At 44.4% G+C, this 17,708-nt stretch overlaps 1 protein-coding gene across 5 annotated transcripts in view; it reads right to left on the reverse strand.

Annotated features, from left to right (window-relative positions):
- Nucleotides 1–17,708, reverse strand: part of PBX1 (PBX homeobox 1) — a 285,866-nt gene that overhangs the window by 43,261 nt on the left and 224,897 nt on the right. For 3 of the 5 annotated variants that reach the window (XM_028488707.2, XM_028488709.2, XM_028488708.2), the window contains 3 exons: nucleotides 10,978–11,222; nucleotides 4,477–4,667; nucleotides 226–288 (listed from right to left, as the gene is read on the reverse strand). In XM_028488707.2, the coding sequence (XP_028344508.1) occupies nucleotides 226–288; nucleotides 4,477–4,667; nucleotides 10,978–11,222 (499 nt within the window). The remainder of the gene's footprint in view (nucleotides 1–225; nucleotides 289–4,476; nucleotides 4,668–10,977; nucleotides 11,223–17,708) is intronic. The other 2 variants (XM_007101675.4, XM_007101676.3) reach the window with 1 other exon arrangement.

Raw genomic sequence — 17,708 nt, forward strand, 5'->3', positions numbered from 1 at the left:
GGAGAGGCCACAACAGTGAGAGGCCCGCGTACCGCAAAAAAAAAAAAAAAAAAGCACGAAATGGCTTCAAAACCTCCTGCTGTAGTCTATTCCATCACACACCAATGTTTATTTTAAAATAAGAATATTTTCCTCCAAATATCTGAGTAAAATGGGGAAGGTTTTTCATACTTATTCTGTATTTCCCCAGTTCGAGAAGCACACACCTCAACAGTGGTCTCCTACCGTTTCTTTGAATTCAGCTCATCTTCAAGAAAATCACTAGAGGAATTCCTCCAAACCATGGATCTGATCATGAAAATAATAATAATAATAAATAATATATAATATACTGAACCTTACTATATTATAGCTGAATTATGGTGTGAATACTATGTTCCAGACACTATACTTTTAAAATATATTATCTTATTTATTCTTGAATAGAATTATCCCCATTTTAGAAACACAAAAACTGAGCCTTAGGGAGGATAAGCCATTTACCCCCGGGTCACAAAGGTAGTCAGGGTTGTAGCAAGAATCTGAATCCAAGAAGTGTAACTTGAGAACTTACACTATAAATTACTATATTCCCTCCTTAAACAGCTCAGAGAGTTTCTGCTGCTTCATAGGACCAATTTGAATCTTTGCTGGTACATTTAAGGTCTTTCAGTGGATCTAGCCCCTCCCTAGTGTCTCATTTCCCTCCAATCCTACGCATGCTCTACATAATTCCATCCAGCTACATCACAGGCTTCTCCATTCCCCAAAGACACTCACGGAGTTCATGTTCCCTTGCCTTTTCATACCACCCTGTGTATTTCTCTCCCACAGCATTTGCCACAAGTTTACATGTGTCTTCCCAACTAAACAGCAAATCCTCGAGGGGAGGAGCCATGTTTCACACATATTTGAAACCCTGCTGCCCAACACATAGTATGCATTCCAGTAAGTAATGCCTATTGAAGTTAAATTATGTTGTTTACTTTGCTTCTGTGATTCCTTCTATTTGTTAAACATCATACTCGTCTGAGATTCAGCACTGTCTGCCTCTCCCTGATTTTCGATTCTCTCTCCCCTTTGGGTAAACTTGGCAGATGTACTTCCTGTGATCATGTGCAGTTTTATGCTGTTCTAAGAGCACCTGTCCCAGGAGGTTATAAGCTCTTGAAGGTGGGACCCACATTTCCATGCATTTTTTCATCTTTGTTATTCCAGTGGCTAATATAGCATTTGACAGAGAGTAAAAACTCAGAGAAGTAAATAAATCTAAATACAGTGCCAGTTTGGCCAGACCCTATTGGATGTCCTTTCCTCTTTCTTACCGTCCTCTTTGCTAATCATTTTAGGTAACTCCATCTACCAGGGTGAAGTGCAGAGGTGTACTTCCAACCATGTGTTTAGGTTCTTACTGTTTTCTCTAGCAAGATGTTATTTAAAAAAAAACAAGATAAAATTACTGTATTGCTAGAAAACCATTAAAAGGGCTTACAAGTTCTCTCTCTCACAGACTTACTGTAGTCCTGACAATAAGCTTACCGAGTTTTACAGCACAATGCTTGGTATAAAGCTGAAATAATAAATGTTGAGTGAATGAATGAATGAGTGGAATTTGTAAGTTAAACTTTTCTGGCACTATAAGGAAGACAAAAAGGATATGACTTGAGTGGACAAAACCTGGCCCAAATGCTCAGCTGGGGAGGGTGGAAGGCAGAATCCTAAGAAGATATGTAAGATTCCACCCTGGGGTACATCCCTTTCCCTTGAGTATATGTGTTGGGGGGCACTGTGAAAATAACAGGATATCATTCCTGTGATTAAGTTACCAATCAGTTGACTTTGTGTTAATGAAACGGGAGATTAGGTTAAAGCCTTAAAATGGTGACATTCTCCAGGAAGAAAGCAAGCAGCCAACTTGTAAGCTGCCTATGGAGGGGGGCAGCTTCTAGGATCTGGGGACCTCAATTCTACAATCACAAGGAACTGAATTATGCCCCTACTGGAATGAGCTTCAGATAAGAGCACGGCCTCAGCTGACCCCTGGATTGCAGCTTTGTGAGACTAGAGCAGAGAACCCAGGTTAGCCTGCCCAGGCTCCTGAACAACAGAAACTGTGAGATAATAACTTTGTGTTGTTCTAAGCTGCTAAATTTGCGGTAATCTGTTCTTCAGCAACACAAAATACAAGGAATGTTACACAACAAAGCAGTAACATTCAATTCTGCATACCCGTTACATTACGAAGACTAATCCTGTTACTAAATCAAGTCCTCCTTGCATTTTGTCTTCCATGAAATCTTTTCCGATGAAGCCCTGCCCATCAGATGCATGGTGTAGAGAAGCACATGAACATCAGCAGTGAATGTGTCTTTCTTAGTAAAGCGTGTTTAGCTAGCTTTCCCAATTATAGGTAGCACTAGAAGCAATGATGTTAGCTACCGCAATCAGGAAGTCCAGGCAAACGTTTATTTTTGAGCTGGAAAAACCATTTGCTTAGCCTTGGGTTGGCACTTGGGGTCATATTTTTTCAGCGATACTAAATATACATACCTCTAAGTAAATGCTAATAACAAAGACAAAAGGTTAGTTGTTTTAGTTTTGAACCTTGGCTCAGAGGCAATGATTCCAAGGTTGCAGCCAAAGCAGGAAAGAGACCCTCTCTCACAGTGATTGTCCTTCTGGTGCCAAGTGGAACAATCTAGGCAAAGGCTGGTGGAAGTGAAAGGAACTGTGTACAAAGCTCGCCTAGTTTCGTGTCTTTTAGAGTCTGACCTTCTGCTGGCCACAGCAGAGTTACTGAGAGAAGAAATCGTATGAGAAAATGATTCTGCCCCTCCCTTCTCTCTGATTTCTTTCTTGAAAAGCACCCAGTCTGGGCCCAACTTTTCTTCCTTTTTTCAGTATCTGCCAACATAAATGCCAACTCCAGCATTTTAACGAGGGGAGTTACCATGGGGATGTAAACAACACATGCAGAGTGGCAGCGGCCACAGCACAGGGGAAAGACCCAGACACAGGCCACCAGTCACTTGCACTTTGTACCGTGCGGAACGGTCTGCTTTAAAGAAGCCAGGCTGGCAGCAGACCACGGGGCGAGGGAGATGCACACGGGGGGGTCCTGCTTCAGAGGGCCTGTACCTTCCCCCACTCATCACCATGCTCTGCTGGGAACAGCTCTCTTCATTTGTACTTTCTCTTGACTTACTCTGTGGAATTCTGTTAGCCCAGAGATACAGTTTGCTAGCTGGCATTCTTATTTCATATTCCACGTGACCCAAAACACAATGAATAAAAGGGAGTTTAGGAGGTGCCAGGGAGTTTTAAAGAGGTCTGTGAACTGTAAAGACCACACTTGTGAAGACAGAGAAAAGTACAGGTAAGAGAGCTGAATAATACATGATTTCCGGCGTGAAAAAATTTAAAAAGCAGAGCATTTGGGTGTCTGAATGAAAAGGAACAAAACTACAGATTATTAAATGGTGTATGACCCTGACATACCTAATGTTTCAATAATAAAAATCATATGTTGGGATTATATTCAGGAATTGAAACAATGAATGATGAAATCTGCATTTATAGAAGAAGGCTAATTTAAGATGAACTGTAGATCACAAAGGATATCCACACTCTGAAAACTTATTTATTAGATCAATGATCAACACACTCCCCTAGAGGAGATGAAAGATATGATATCACCATTTTACAGGCTGGATAACAGAAGCCAAAGAAACCAAAGGGATCTGTACAAATCCATTGGTCTAGAGGGTAGGAGGACCAAGAACTGATTATTTGTTCTATAGTCTCAGTTTTTGTCATAAAGGACCTTTCTATCCGTGATTTCAACTGAATTCTTTGACCTCACAAATTAGGTCACAAGTTAATGTCAGATAGAAAACATCAAATCTTGATTGAAAATCTGGCCCATATCAGATCAGTCCCTTGCCCCTCTATGCCCAAGGGACCATGTCTTCTTCATCTTTTCATCTTTGTGCCCCTAAAACTCAGCCCAGAGTAGGACACATGGTAATCTAGTTATAAATATTTGTTGACTCGAACTGGGTGCCCTCTCTGCCTACATATACTGTGGCAAAGATTCCCAGCTCTCAATCAGAAGTTTCTAGGAGAAAATATGTCATTGCAGTATCTAGTAAGACCTGTATGGGCCCTATTCTTGTGAAAGAGACATCTAGTGGTATGAAAACAAAAAGTCCTGCTTCTTCTGTCCCTGTAGCTAAGTCATCCTTGCTTCTCATGAAGAGTGAGTAGCAGTGGCCATAAAAAAGATCCCCTCCCATGACACATTTTCCTGGAGCCGTACAAAACCAATGGTTATCCGCCCTCTCAGCGCTCCTTTCCCTGCCCTAAGAACCTTTCTCAGGCTACCACTTGGCTTAGCCTTGAACACGATGACAACGGAGTCTTTGGAGAGGGCCAGCCGTGGATTCCAACCCTGGATCAGTGGTTCTCCCAAAGGACAGACCCCTCCTGGGGACTCACCGCGCATCCAGAAACCGGGAACGCAGGATCATGACGGCCTCACACGTGCTCTGCTTGAGCTGCATCTGGATGGAGCTGAACTTGCGGTGGATGATACTGACCATTCGCTCGATCTCTTTCGGGGAGATGGGCCTGGTCCGGCTTTGCTCTCGCAGGAGATTCATCACGTGGGTGGTGAACTCATTACATGCCTGGAATGGCAGGATGACAGACATGGGGTGTGGTGAGGGTCCAAGCCTCAGCACACTTGACGTGAGGCTGTGTAGGTCTTTCTAGAGACGTGTGCAGGTAAGGAAAGTGAGCTAGTCTGTGGCATTCTGTCAAATCAGAAAAAATAAATGATGCCTGGAAATCCCTTTCAGCCCATTTGATTTTAAGTTTTGGCCATGATGTGGATTTTTTTAAAGGGAAAAGAAAATTCTTAATTATTTTTCAAAATCAATTATTTTTCATGATTTTACTACTATGAAAGATGAGAACATGAATACTAGTATAAAACAGACTTCACAACCCTTCACCCCAATGTTAACAGTCAAAGAGAGTTTGGGGCCAAATATAGCATGAACTTTCTGCCTTGCCCTTCCTTATCTCTGATATGTTAAAGCTTCCAAATATTCAATTTAGCATAAACAGCCCGAAGAGTGGAATCATGGAGTTAAAAGCTCTGATAACTCTTCTGGGAGATTTCTCATCAATCTATTTCTACTTCTAGTTTTATCGTAAGAACTCCCTCCTTTGCTGGTCTTCTGAAGATCTGCTATGTCTATAACACAAAGGGAATAGGTAAAAAAAAAAACCAAAAAACAAAAAAAAAACAGCATCAAAATATGAATTAGAGGATTCAGGAGTTATCCCTGCAGAAAGGAAAACTCTCAGGTTAGAGACCAACATACTCTCAGCTCTGGAAGTGAAACTGGAGATCATTTTTCCCACCTCCTTATTTTACAGTTGGGAAAACCGTGGCTCCAAGAGATGAAGGCCCACAGCAAAAAACAGCAGCTGAGGCAGGACCTGAACACTTCCTCATCCAGGCCAGGGTGTCTGTTCTTTCCCAGACCCTGAACCTGCTCCTCAGAACACCACTGCCCTTTCTCTTAGTTACTATTACTTATCATCTCTGTAGTCTGGTTTTACTAGTGAACATTCAATAAAATATCTACTCACAGTAATGTTGTAAAACTGTATAAGATTGTAACAAAAAAAAGCAACTTGATGCTGTGAGAGTTGAAGAACTAAGGACTCAAAGGGTTCAACTTAATATTAACAGTGGAAACACGTCCATTGATGCTAGCACTGCATTGCCCGAGTTTTTTACAGCACCGAGCCCTTCATAGCTGTCAATTATGCAGTAACAATAACATATTTACTGTTCATTTCTCCAAGAAATCCTTCGAGGGTTGCTGGCCAAAGATACAAAGGCAGACGCATCCACTGGGCTGTGTCTACACTGGGGGCTGGGAGGCCTGGGTTTTGACCTGCCTCCGTGAGTATGTGGGCAAATCCTTTCGCTACTCAGTACTTCGTTTTATTTGTCCGAGGGTGGATTTAATCATGGAGCAAATCACTCACATGAACGTAGCACTGGGCTAAGAGTACAGACTGCCTGCGTTCAGATCCTGCACTGGAACTCACTTCGCTCTGGGGCCTTGGTTTAGTTATGTAAGATCCCTGTATCTCGTCTTCCCTATTTGTGAAATGGGGATGACAGTACCTCAAAGGGTGTGGTAAGGACTACATGAGTTACTATCTTTGTGTCTGGCCATATACATTGTGCCATTATTATCTCTTCAAAGTACAGAGAACTTAGAAACCCAGCATAGGATCACGATTGGGCAAACCTCTCCAGGCTTCAGTCTGCCCCGTGGTAAAACTAAAGGGGGTCACAAATACCTTCTTTCTACTCTGCAGGCATATGCTGAAGACAAAATCCACAGAAGATCAGGTCCGATAGCATTTTGCTCTTACTAAGAAAACTGCTACCTAAACACAAGATCTTAGTATAAGCTTCATCTCTCCCCAACCTCAACAAGGGAGGGAGATAAAACCTGGCAGCGAGTTGGCGGCAAGTCTATGAGAAGTCGGGGTGGGGTGTGGCGGGGGGAGGCACACTGCAGGCATCCTAGGCGGCTTTCTGGAGAAACGCTTCATCCCCCGCTGGGCTGCAGCCTCCCCCCGCATGGGGGCTCACAGGGAGGAGGGGCTGGACGTGAAGGAGGTATTGTCAAGCGCACTTGCTCTCTGCTGGGAAGCCACAGTGCTCGGCTAATAATGATGTGCTTCATTACGGTGAATAAAAATACTCACAATATCTGATGCTTATTTAGGGCATCGGATCCCGGGCCCCTTTCTGCTCTGCCCCAAACAGACAGTGGAGTCTTTTCACCCACTGCTGAGGTGGAGCGAGGCAGCTGCTCAACAGCTGCTCGGGAACACACAACAGACAGTGCAGAGGAGTTCCAAGTCCATTTTAGACAGACAGAACACAGTGATCCAGATTTTTCCAGGACCTGAACTCCCCACGCCTCCCCCTCAGTTCCCCCAAGCTCGGCACCTTCAGAAGCTGTGCTGCCCCCATGGAGTCAGGCGCTCCCGATGGAATGGAAAGAGTGGGGGTGACAATCATTAATTAAATAGGACCCTCGCCGGCTGAAGGTTTCTGTGACAGAGGAGACTCTGCTGCAGACTGTCCTAAAGATGGTCACCTTCTGGAGCTACCCCTCCAGCTGCCCCCAGAAAGTGGACGCTTTCTGAGAGGAGACGTCCCAAGTTCCAGGGCAAAGGCCCTTCTGGGAGCAGCCTACCCAAGAGAAGCTCTCTGAGAAAATCCTGCTTGAGTTTAAGCAATTTAATCCTAGACTTGAAGCCTCCTTCCTGCACTTCTCTTCAGCCCACCTTCTTCTCTTACTGCTTCAAACTGGATCTGGCTGCCAATGTGACTGGGATTTTAAGACTTTCTTGGCTGTGAATGGACCTAACCCACCTGGGTTCGGCATTAGAGGCTGAGCCTTGTCAATGCCCTGACAGCATGATTCACAAAAACTGAAAAGTGAAGAACTCTGCAAAACTACAAGAGTATCGTTTTTTAGAATAGCACTTGGAACAAAATTCAGGTGTCTGGATATCGCGGTTTTATCTATTAGAATATGTTAGCTCTTAAATACCTTAGCTTCCAACATGATCTGCTGAAAAAGTGTTTTACCAGCCCCTTTTAATGAAGAACACAATTTCCTTCTTTTCTTTTGAATGAAAGTCTCTAGAAGCCTTCTTTATCTAATAGCCTCAGAGTGCAACAATGGCTGATTCATGTTGGGGTTTTTCTTGGTGGGGGGTGAGTGGGGGAGGGGTGAGTAGGGTTATGGTAGCTACTTACTGGAAAGCTAATTGATCCTCTGGTTATCTACCACCACCAAACTAAAAACAAAACAAAGCAAACCAAAACAACAGAATCAACTCTTAAATAGTCAGTTTGGTAACCATCTAGGTACTACTAAAACAGAGACTGATATTTTTACTAAGCTTTCCTATTTTTAAGAAAGCTCCCGCAAGGAACGCTTACAGAAAAAAATGAAGAAAATCTGTCTCTCAGACATACTAGCTAGAAGGTTAATGGTATAATTTCCTTATAATCTGCTATTTACTATAATTAACAATACAACTAATATTAATAAATTATTAAGCACAGAGTATGATAAACAGTATTCAGTTCTTACCCAGAAAATGCCCAAAGAAATAAGGAAATGATTTTTTTACTGTTTTTTAAGAATAACAAATACAGACTACTACTACATTTACCTAATTTGCTCTGTACTGATGGAGTTTTTCCTTAAGTTCCCAATTTCCAGCATGATTATTATTTAGAATAGGTAGATATCTATGAGAAGTTTCTGAAGGAGAATATTTTTTTATCACTAGCCTCTCTTAGAGAGCATCAATCTAGTCCATGAAAATAACAGAGAGGTCAAGCCGGTTACTTCATTGTCTATAGACATCCACACTTGTTCCATATTAAGTGCGGCTGGGTATTGTTCCAATAAGAGCCCTTGGGCTAAGGGTCAAAATCTGGCTTCCAGGGCCAACTCTGTCCCTCCTTTGGATGTGTGACCCAGATACATCACCTAACCTCTTTGACCTCCAGTTCCTCACCTGTATCAAAATGGAGATGATGACAGTACCTGTATGGAGGACCCAACCTTAAAATTACCTTGAGGAACAAGTGCAGTTAAGTTGACAAAAGTGCTTTAGTCATTTTGGATGAGGATGGAAGAGTAAGACAAGGGGGGTTTAAATCAAGGAAACAGTCCGTTCGTCTGTGTTGCTGGCAACCTGAGCTAAGAAGAAAGCCAGTTTTAAATACCATCCAGCCTAACATCCATTCCAGTTATGGGTTAAGGGAGGAAGCCACACTCTTCGTGTACCCCTGGAGTTTGTCATGAGTTAACCTGGATACTAGGTCTAGATAGGTTGTTATGCCAGAGGCCAAGCTTAGCAGTGAAGGTAAAATAGGGAAAGCACAGAGTAGGAAGAACCCAAGAGGCCAGCTAGGGACCTTGTCAGCAAATGTCCCCATGTGTCTTCCCAAGTTATCCCATTGGTTGGGGCAGACTCTGAACCCTAACATGATGGCCCAGGTGGGGAAGCTGTCATGGATCAGCCAGCTTACCTGAGCTCAGCTTCTCCTGGGAACTGAGGAAATGTCTACATGAGCCTACACGCTGATAAGAATGTTTGTTCTTTCCCAGGAAGGTGGAGGGTGATGATCCACAGGTTCTTACCACAAGATTGCTTTTATTTTCCTCCCCTTGAACCCTCCCTACACCTGTCTGATGGCTGAACTTCACCACGCTTGGCTTCCAGCTTCATACCTTTTTCCCTCATAAAAGAAGGGACTTTGTAGAAATCCATTTCAAAGGTAGATAGGAGTGCAATAATGAAGCTTTCTTCACTTTAAATTTTAAAACGCCTATTTCTATTTTAAAATTTAAATTTTCTATTAAGTTTGCATTTGCCTTCTATCTAGACAGTCATAAGTGGACAGTACAGGGTCTTCCATTTTTGCTTTTTCTCCCCCTTCTTCTGTGACTCTTAGAAAAGAAAAGAAAGCCATAAACCTAACAATTCAATGAAGGTAAGTTAACTTAGAACTTCAGGACAATGTCACATCCAAAGAGATGACAACAAATATATCTGGCAGCTAAATAATGGGAGGAAAGCCTGATGTTAAGGGACTCCTAATAAAGTAGTATTGCTCATACTGACCAGAGGAAACAATATTGATATTTAAATTCATATGTGGGGGGCTTCCCTGGTGGCACAGTGGTTAGGAATCCACCTGCCAATGCAGGGGACACTGGTTTGAGCCCTGGTCCGGGAAGATCCCACATGCCGTGGAGCAACTAAGCCCCATGCGCCACAGCTACTGAGCCTGTGCTCTAGAGCCCGCGAGCCACAACTACTGAAGCCCGCGCACCTAGAGCCTGTGCTCCGCAACAAGAGAAGCCACCGCAATGAGAAGCCCATGCACCGCAACGAAGAGTAGCCCCCGCTTGCCTCAACTAGAGAAAGCCCGCGCACAGCAACGAAGACCCAATGCAGCCAAAAATTAAATAAATGAATAAATAAATAAATTAAAAAAAAATTCACATGTGTGTGTATGTGGGGGGGGTCCTCTAGTAGAGAGGGGCGCTATTATAATTAGAATACCGTACAACATTTATATACTGTTCTATGACCTAAAGCCTTTCATTTTTTAAAAAATTTAATTTTATTATTTTTTATTTTTTTTAAAGCCTTTCTTAGCCTTTCCTTCATATGATTTCTATGGCTCTTTGATATCCTAGACTCCAAATCCACAGCTCTTTGCCAAATACCACCAGCTTTTAGGGTATAGTATGTGGACCACTGGATCCCAGAGACCATTTAGCGGAGTGTCAGGACTGGAATTCAACTTTGTCTGACTCCAGGGGTCCCCTGAGACCCTCTACTCTTCTTAGAGCGGGAGGTGTGTCTCGTATTGCACACCATATATAAAAAGCAGAACATGGTTGACTCCCATTTGAACTGAATCTAGGTAGAGTGAGGGACTTTAGTGTCCATTCCCATAGGATTCCGCGAGCATCATGACCCTCTGCACGTGACCCTGAGAGCCCCGGGGCTGCATGCGCATAGGGAAACACTCCAGAGCTCCAGGGACTGAGTTTTCCTTAACACTGACTATGGATGTTTCCTGAAATCATCATTTACAACTTCGACTTTTTTTTAATGGCTTAATCTCTAGTTTGCCCGGGTTTCCAACCGTGAACACCAAGGACTTGTGGTGGGCTCAGGTTCAGCAAGTGGCTCTGGGGTGAGGCCGGAAATGTTGGACCCCAGACGTCAGTCTCCAGGAAAGGCTGTCCGCCTCGGTGCCCACAGCCCTGAGTTTCCTGATGCCTCCGCCCTTTTCCCGAAGGGCTGGGCGGGGGGGGGGGGGGGGCCCAGACCCCACAGGACTGTGGTTATTACCTGCTCGTATTTCTCCAGCTCCGTGTGGTAGATTTGTCTGATCTGTGAGAGTTTGGCTCTGTAATCAGAATGCTCCACCGAGTTGTCGGAACCGGCGCCTCCAGAAGCTGCCGCCGCCGCAGCCGCCGCGGCCGAGCCGCCACCCTTCTCTGGCCCGGCCACCCCCTCCGCCAGCAGCATGTTGTCCAGTCGCATCAGCTGGGGGTCTGTTGGCTCTTCTTCCTGCGCTCCCCGGATACTCAAAACTGCAGGAAGACCCAAAAGAGTGGGGAGGTGTTAAGAGTAACCCAATGAAGCAAAGTTTAACAACAGCAACAAAAAACTCCCAATGTATCGTTTGGCTAAGTCTCAAATTACTTGCAGTATGGCATCTGAGTAATGGGGTTGAAAAAAGAGAGGAATTGGAGGAGGAGAAAATGCAAGGAGAGATTTGCTTTGTTCCCCAAGTTAATTATATCCCATCATATGAGGTACCTAGGATAGTCAAATTGATGGAGGCAGAAAGTAGACCAGTGGGTACCACAGGCTGCGAGGAGGGGGGGATAAGGAGTTCGTGATTAACCGGTACAGAGTTTCATTTTGGGAAGATGAAAAAGTTCTGGAGATGGATGGTGGTGATGGCTGCACAACAATGTGAATGTACTTAATGCCACTGGACTGTCCACTCAAAAACAGTTATAATGATAAGTTTTAGGTTATGCATATTTTACCACAGTGAAAGAAATTTCAAATCTACAAAAAAAATAAATATAGCAATATAATTTTCACTTTCATCCCCAAACTGCCAAATTTTAATTCAAGGAAAAGCATTTCCTTCTTCATTTCTAATTTTAGATTTCTGTGAGGTTGTGGTTTTACACTCATTGACTTTGTAATATTCGATCAGCCTAAATTTTCATCTCCAAAATAATCTAAGCCAGGCAAATCCAGTTAATTTGGAGTGAAGTGTTAAGACCTCTCCCCTGGATTAGGGATTTCCATCTCCCCACATTGAGATCAATCTGTCCCGGGTGATAAGAACTCCATCCTGGTACAAACAAGGGTTGAGGTCCTTTTAGCAAGCTGTCTCAGGGATTCAGAGAAGCCGGTATTCTGATAGGATGGAGGAGGCTCAGCTCTGTTAGAGGCTGCTTTTTATTAAAACACCATGACCATTTGTGGGGGATGAGGGGGTGATTTGGACTGAAAGAGATCAAGTGATTTAGTAAATCAGCAGAAGAGCTAGGCAGTCTCTTTTTACTACCTTCATACAACCTGCCATAAAGTAAATCACTCATCTGAGCCCAGTTTAAGTGGTCAGCAGCCAAGTCTTTGTTGAGAGCGAACACGAAAAGAATTTCCAATTAAAAACAAATTGAGGGTAGGAAAGGAGGAACATGATTAAAGGCAGAGGAAAAGGCGTCCCACGCTCGTTCACATCTTGGGGATGGAGATGGCAGGGTCTACGTGGCCTGGTGGTTATGTGAGCACCGGCGCAGCCACAGAGTCCAGAGCTGTTTCCAGCCAGGATGCATCTGGTGGGCACCACCGGGACGGTGCCAGGTGCGGTTGTCTCCTGAGCCCTAGCAAGGCAGCCCCACGGGGTTGTGACAGGGAAGGTGGATCTGAGCTCAATCCGAGGGGACATGGAGACATTCAGGGCACTTCATCACGTATACTATCAGCATAACTGCTGGCTGTGTCCACATGCTCCTGGCTTCTAACAGGCATGACAAGAAGCAACCTTGGAAGTTGTTTCAAAGGAAAGCCCGATTCCTGTGCTAAAAGGAAAACGGCAGCTTTGCTTTCATGAAACAGGAGACAGTCAAGTGGAAGGTCAAGCCACGTGGACCAGGGGTGGCGGGTTAGGAGCAGGAAGATTAAAGGCACAGGGTAGAGACACGTGCCCCCCACACCCCCATGAAGTAAGAAAGGACAGGAGGAGGGAAGGGAGGACGTGGGGAAGGCAGTTAGCTGGGGAGGAAAGGAGGACGTCCACCCTGACACACCACAAGCCCACACTTCAGGACCCAGGTTCTCCTCTCCTCTCCCATCTGAATTTGTAATATTCTGCTGCACTAAAATAAAATTGCTACATTGTTAATGGCACAGGTTAGGGGATCCTGGAGGTTTATTTTGTGGACCTTTTCCCAATGAAATCCTTCTTTCGTAATGGGAAACTGTCCCTTTGATCTTAGAATAAGAAAGATTTAGTCATGTTATTCAGTTCCTCGAATTTATTTACTCAGATCTACAAAGTCCTCAGAAGAACATATCACCACTAACAAAGGTTTCCTTAAGAAAGGAAATGAATGCAATAACCATTTCCTGAACACCAGTCCCTAAAGGTGTGGAAAAGAATGTGACCCCCCCCACCAAGCAGCTGGGCTTAGAGCCCAGGAACCCCTCCTTCCTCGCCTGTACAGCCCGGTGAATTCTTCCAGGTGAGGGCATTTACGTGGGGTTTATGGATGTTTCCCCAGTGAATTTTATTGAATGAATTTTAATTACTTTACCAACGAAAAATATCTATGGGCCATTTACAGATGAAAAAAGAAAAAGAAGATCAACTCTGAGCCATTCTGTAATTGTTGCACTTTTGCTTGATCATTAAAAAACTGGTGCTGAGGCAAAACTTGACACTAATATGGCCAGTATATCCCAGAAGAGGCTGCAAACTTCGGCTGACGGGAAACCTCCCCAAGATGCTGAGGCTGGTAACACCTGAGCCAGGCAGTGATGCCTCCAAGTGTCTCCTCCTCATCACTCTATAACAATCCTTCCTGACAGATCCAGCACTGACAGATCTTGTAATGATTTCTGGTCGCAACAATGGTAGCAAAGCAAAAAATAATCATGTCACCTTAATGGTGAAGATGTGCTTTCCTAGGGCTACCTAAACACTGCCTTACCTCAGGTGATGATGAGTATCGTCAGACAGCTCCTGTGCCTAAGACTGACTTGCTTACCCCATTAGCTTGCTCCTCTAGCAAAGTTCAATTCGTTATGAGAGGAGAAAGAGAGGCAAAGAGATAGGCATGCACAGACCAAAGTGCTGGTACTAGTTCCTCCAGGTACTAGGTAGGTGACTAGGTGGCCATGTTACTACTAGTATTTCCCATGTGACCAATATTTACCTCTGAGAATATTTTCCCTTTCCAGCCTCTCTCAGTTGCACCCACGCCCATGCCCCACTTTTTCGTTTAAACAATCAACGGGAAGCACAAAACATCCACACAAACTCTGTACACCTACCCAATTAATATTTTTCTTGGTCTTGAAATCTAACTGGTTTTAAATGAAATAAGAAAGGAAATTGCTAAAGCTGGCCCAGGACACTGAAAGGATACAGTGTAACCCCCTACCCACCAAAGAAGTTCCAGGACTATCACAGAGGGAAAAGCCATAATCTATGCTGACTCTTTTTTTTCCCCCCTCAGGTACGAAAGATACATTTAGTTGGGGGAAAAAAACACACAAGCACAGTAAGAGTGTTATCATTTCGCTTAGCTTTTATATAATTTGATGAATCCTGTAAACAAATACTCTTCACAAAGAAATCTGGATTCACTAAGATTTGATATAATTGATTTCTAAATGTGGCCAAGAAGAAACTGGTATGCTAGAAATACAATGTACCATAACATCAATGTTGCTTGCATTGATACTCAGAGTTCAGGACACATAAATTGGCCCCAAACCAGAGATTTGAAGAAAATAAAAGAACAGAAAAATGTGGAAAAACAAAAAACCCAACAGTCTTCTCCAAATTACACCCTTTGAATTATACTCAAATGATTGTGAAAATAGAAATTTCAGAGTATGTGTCAGAACCACCACCATAACTATACACACACACACACACACACACACACACACACAATATAAACAAAAGAAAACTTTCCTCTTCCACTATTTTACATGGAAGATTCTGGTTCTGAGGGTCTTGTGCTGTGTATGTGTGCTGGTCAGAGGCCCGGATGGACCAATAAACAACACTGCATGTACGGATTTCTGCCCAGAAGGAGCAGGATCCGAATGTACCCCTATAAAAATCGGTGTTGAGATTCACTGGTACGAGAAACTGTTCGGCCGGGGAGTTTAAAAAAAAAAAAAATCCCACCAACATTAAATAAGTAAATGAAAAGGCCAATATGTCTAAGCAGAGTGATGCTACCTATTTACTGCTTGAAGCCGGCACTCTGGCAAGTAGGAGACAAAATGATTATTTAAAAGCTCCTTTTTTATCTCTGTGGCACCATGCAGGTCTCAAATGAACCTTTCTCCAGGACACCAGAGATGTTAACACTCACCCTCCAAGATCCAATTTCAACCAGCGGAGCTGTTACCTAATCCAGCAACCATCACATATGATCAGGTTCCTGCGCCCTCCCTAGCCCCCGCCCCTCTATGCTCCCCACCCAACAGCTTTGACTGAAACAGGTTTTAAAGGGAAAAATCCCCTGTTTATGCCAGTACATACAGGGTTTTAATAGTCAGATCTGTACACTTCCATTATCAAAAATGAAATCAATTGTGGTGGATTTGCTCTCCACAGAGGGTCACCCAACAAGATAGTTAACCCTTTCGGTAATCATTCTTAAATAGTTTCCTTCTCACAAATCTAACCCCTCATGGAAGAGACCCGCCAAGACAGGTGAGTGATGTCTATAGAAATTGTCACGTGCCCTTTAAAAAGCACCCGATGTCACGGTCTCCCTTGCTGCCATCACTGGCCCTGGGGTTCTTTGGTGAACCTCCCAAGATAAGGAGGCTGTCAGAGCACTGTCGGAGCTGCTCTCACAACTGGTCTCCTGCTGTTCTTTATTTATTTTTCTTCACACAAGGAGAAAAACAAACCAAACCCAAAGGCAGTTTAGAGATCCTTGGCAGGAGGGCCACGAGCGGGTTGTTTTGTCCTTGGCTGAGCTGTGACATGGATCCGGGGCAGCTCCAGACAATGCCCACTAGAGGGCACTCTTTCTTCACCAAGGACTGGTTGGACTGGGAGGGTCCGGCTGTTTCCCGTCCCAGGTTATTTCAGAGCTGGGGAAAATGCCCCTGCTTAGATTCATACTTCCACGGGTGGGGCAGGCAGCAGGGGAGGAGGGCAGATCTTACGGAGAGGGCTGTCTTCAGATTTGGACAGCAGTCCAGGGACCCAAAGCTGGGCTGAGAGATAGAGAGAGATGATAGAGACAGACAGCCAACAGACAGGCGGTTTGGGAAAGGGCATGAGGTGTTCTCCCCAGGATGGGAGCCCTCACACTTTCTGTCCAACCTCTTTGCTTGATTTGAAGGCACGAGACTTAACCTCCATGCAATTGTTCCACTGTCCATGAGCTGTTCTTCAACACACATGACCAGGAAAGCTGGGGGAGGGAAGCTCTGCCAGCCTCACCCCCAGCCCTGCTCTGCCGTCTCCCAGGGGGTCAGAACTTTGGACAGAAGTACTGGGACAGAAATCCGTTGTCCTTGCATTTTTTAGAAATAGAGCAAAGTGCCTGCCTCCTGAAAGCATCACAGTTAACACCTTTTATTTGTTCAGAAAGTACCTGTTCGCAATGAATTGCATCACCTTATAAAACATGAAGTAACATTCCAAACTCAGATGGTAGATAACTGCAGATTACAGAGGCAAAGTAGTTTCCCCCAAATCAAAGCAAATGGGACAAGCCACGACTAGAATCTAGGTCTTCAACTCTTAGACGCTTTACCCTCTACTACAACATTAGGATTCTGACTGTCACAAATGGTAGCCAAGTGGATGCGATTTCAGGTCTGCGTATGTGTGCACACACACACACAATGTCTTTTGAGGCCTAGGTCATGACTGACACTCTAGGGAGAAGACAACCAGATATGAGTTAGGGAAGGAAGTTGTTCCTACTCACTGCTTAATTTCTTTACAATTTCCTCCAAGTCTGGTCCTCTTCAATTACTTCTTTCGGCCAATAGGCCCATCATGATTAGAGCCACTGAGCCGTGTGATAGAATGCCCTCTTCCATCTCAGCCAGAAAAATCCACCTACTACAGTCCCAGCCGATTTCAAATCTCAGCTCAAAATCCTTCTCCATGAAACCCACCCAGACAACAGCTAAAAAGGAGCTCCCTTGCCTCTGAGCCACCAGGGCAAGTACTATCTACACCACGGCCACAGCACATCTCAAAACAACCAAGGTCGCACCTGCCGCCTTGCGAGCAAGGCTGTGAGCTTCTGAAAAGCAGTGACAACCTGTCCTACATCTACGTATCCCCCCCTATGACCACACAGAGCCTCTGGCACTGAGCATCTATTCAAGCATCTCTTAATATATGAGAAAGAGGGAAGGAGGGAAGGATGCAGGATGGTAGTCTCCGATGATCTCTGCCTCAGTCCACTATCCTTGACGAGGCAGTTCCTTATGTGGGCTCTTTCTCCCTCTGGTCCAGTTACAAGTTGGACCAGAGTCAGCTGCTAGTAGAAGGGCCTTTCCCTCTGTCACCTCTTCCACCCCCACTTCAAAAATCTGTCAAATCAGCCTGAAAATTCTAAGTAAGCAAATCTACACAGTCATTAAGCCAGAGCCTCCAGAACCCACAGCCTGGTACGTCCCCAGTAAGCCAACATTATCCACGATGAAGGCTCTGGGTTTTGGGGAGAGCCTGGCACATGACTGGTATCTGGGGAAGAATTCCTGGGAGGGCTGACAGTGGCCCACAGTGAAGGGGCCACACATACCATGTTACCCAAAATGAACCCTCTGAGGAG

This window comes from Physeter macrocephalus, chromosome 4 (assembly GCF_002837175.3).
Source record: "Physeter macrocephalus isolate SW-GA chromosome 4, ASM283717v5, whole genome shotgun sequence".
In the NCBI taxonomy this organism is placed as follows: domain Eukaryota; kingdom Metazoa; phylum Chordata; class Mammalia; order Artiodactyla; family Physeteridae; genus Physeter; species Physeter macrocephalus.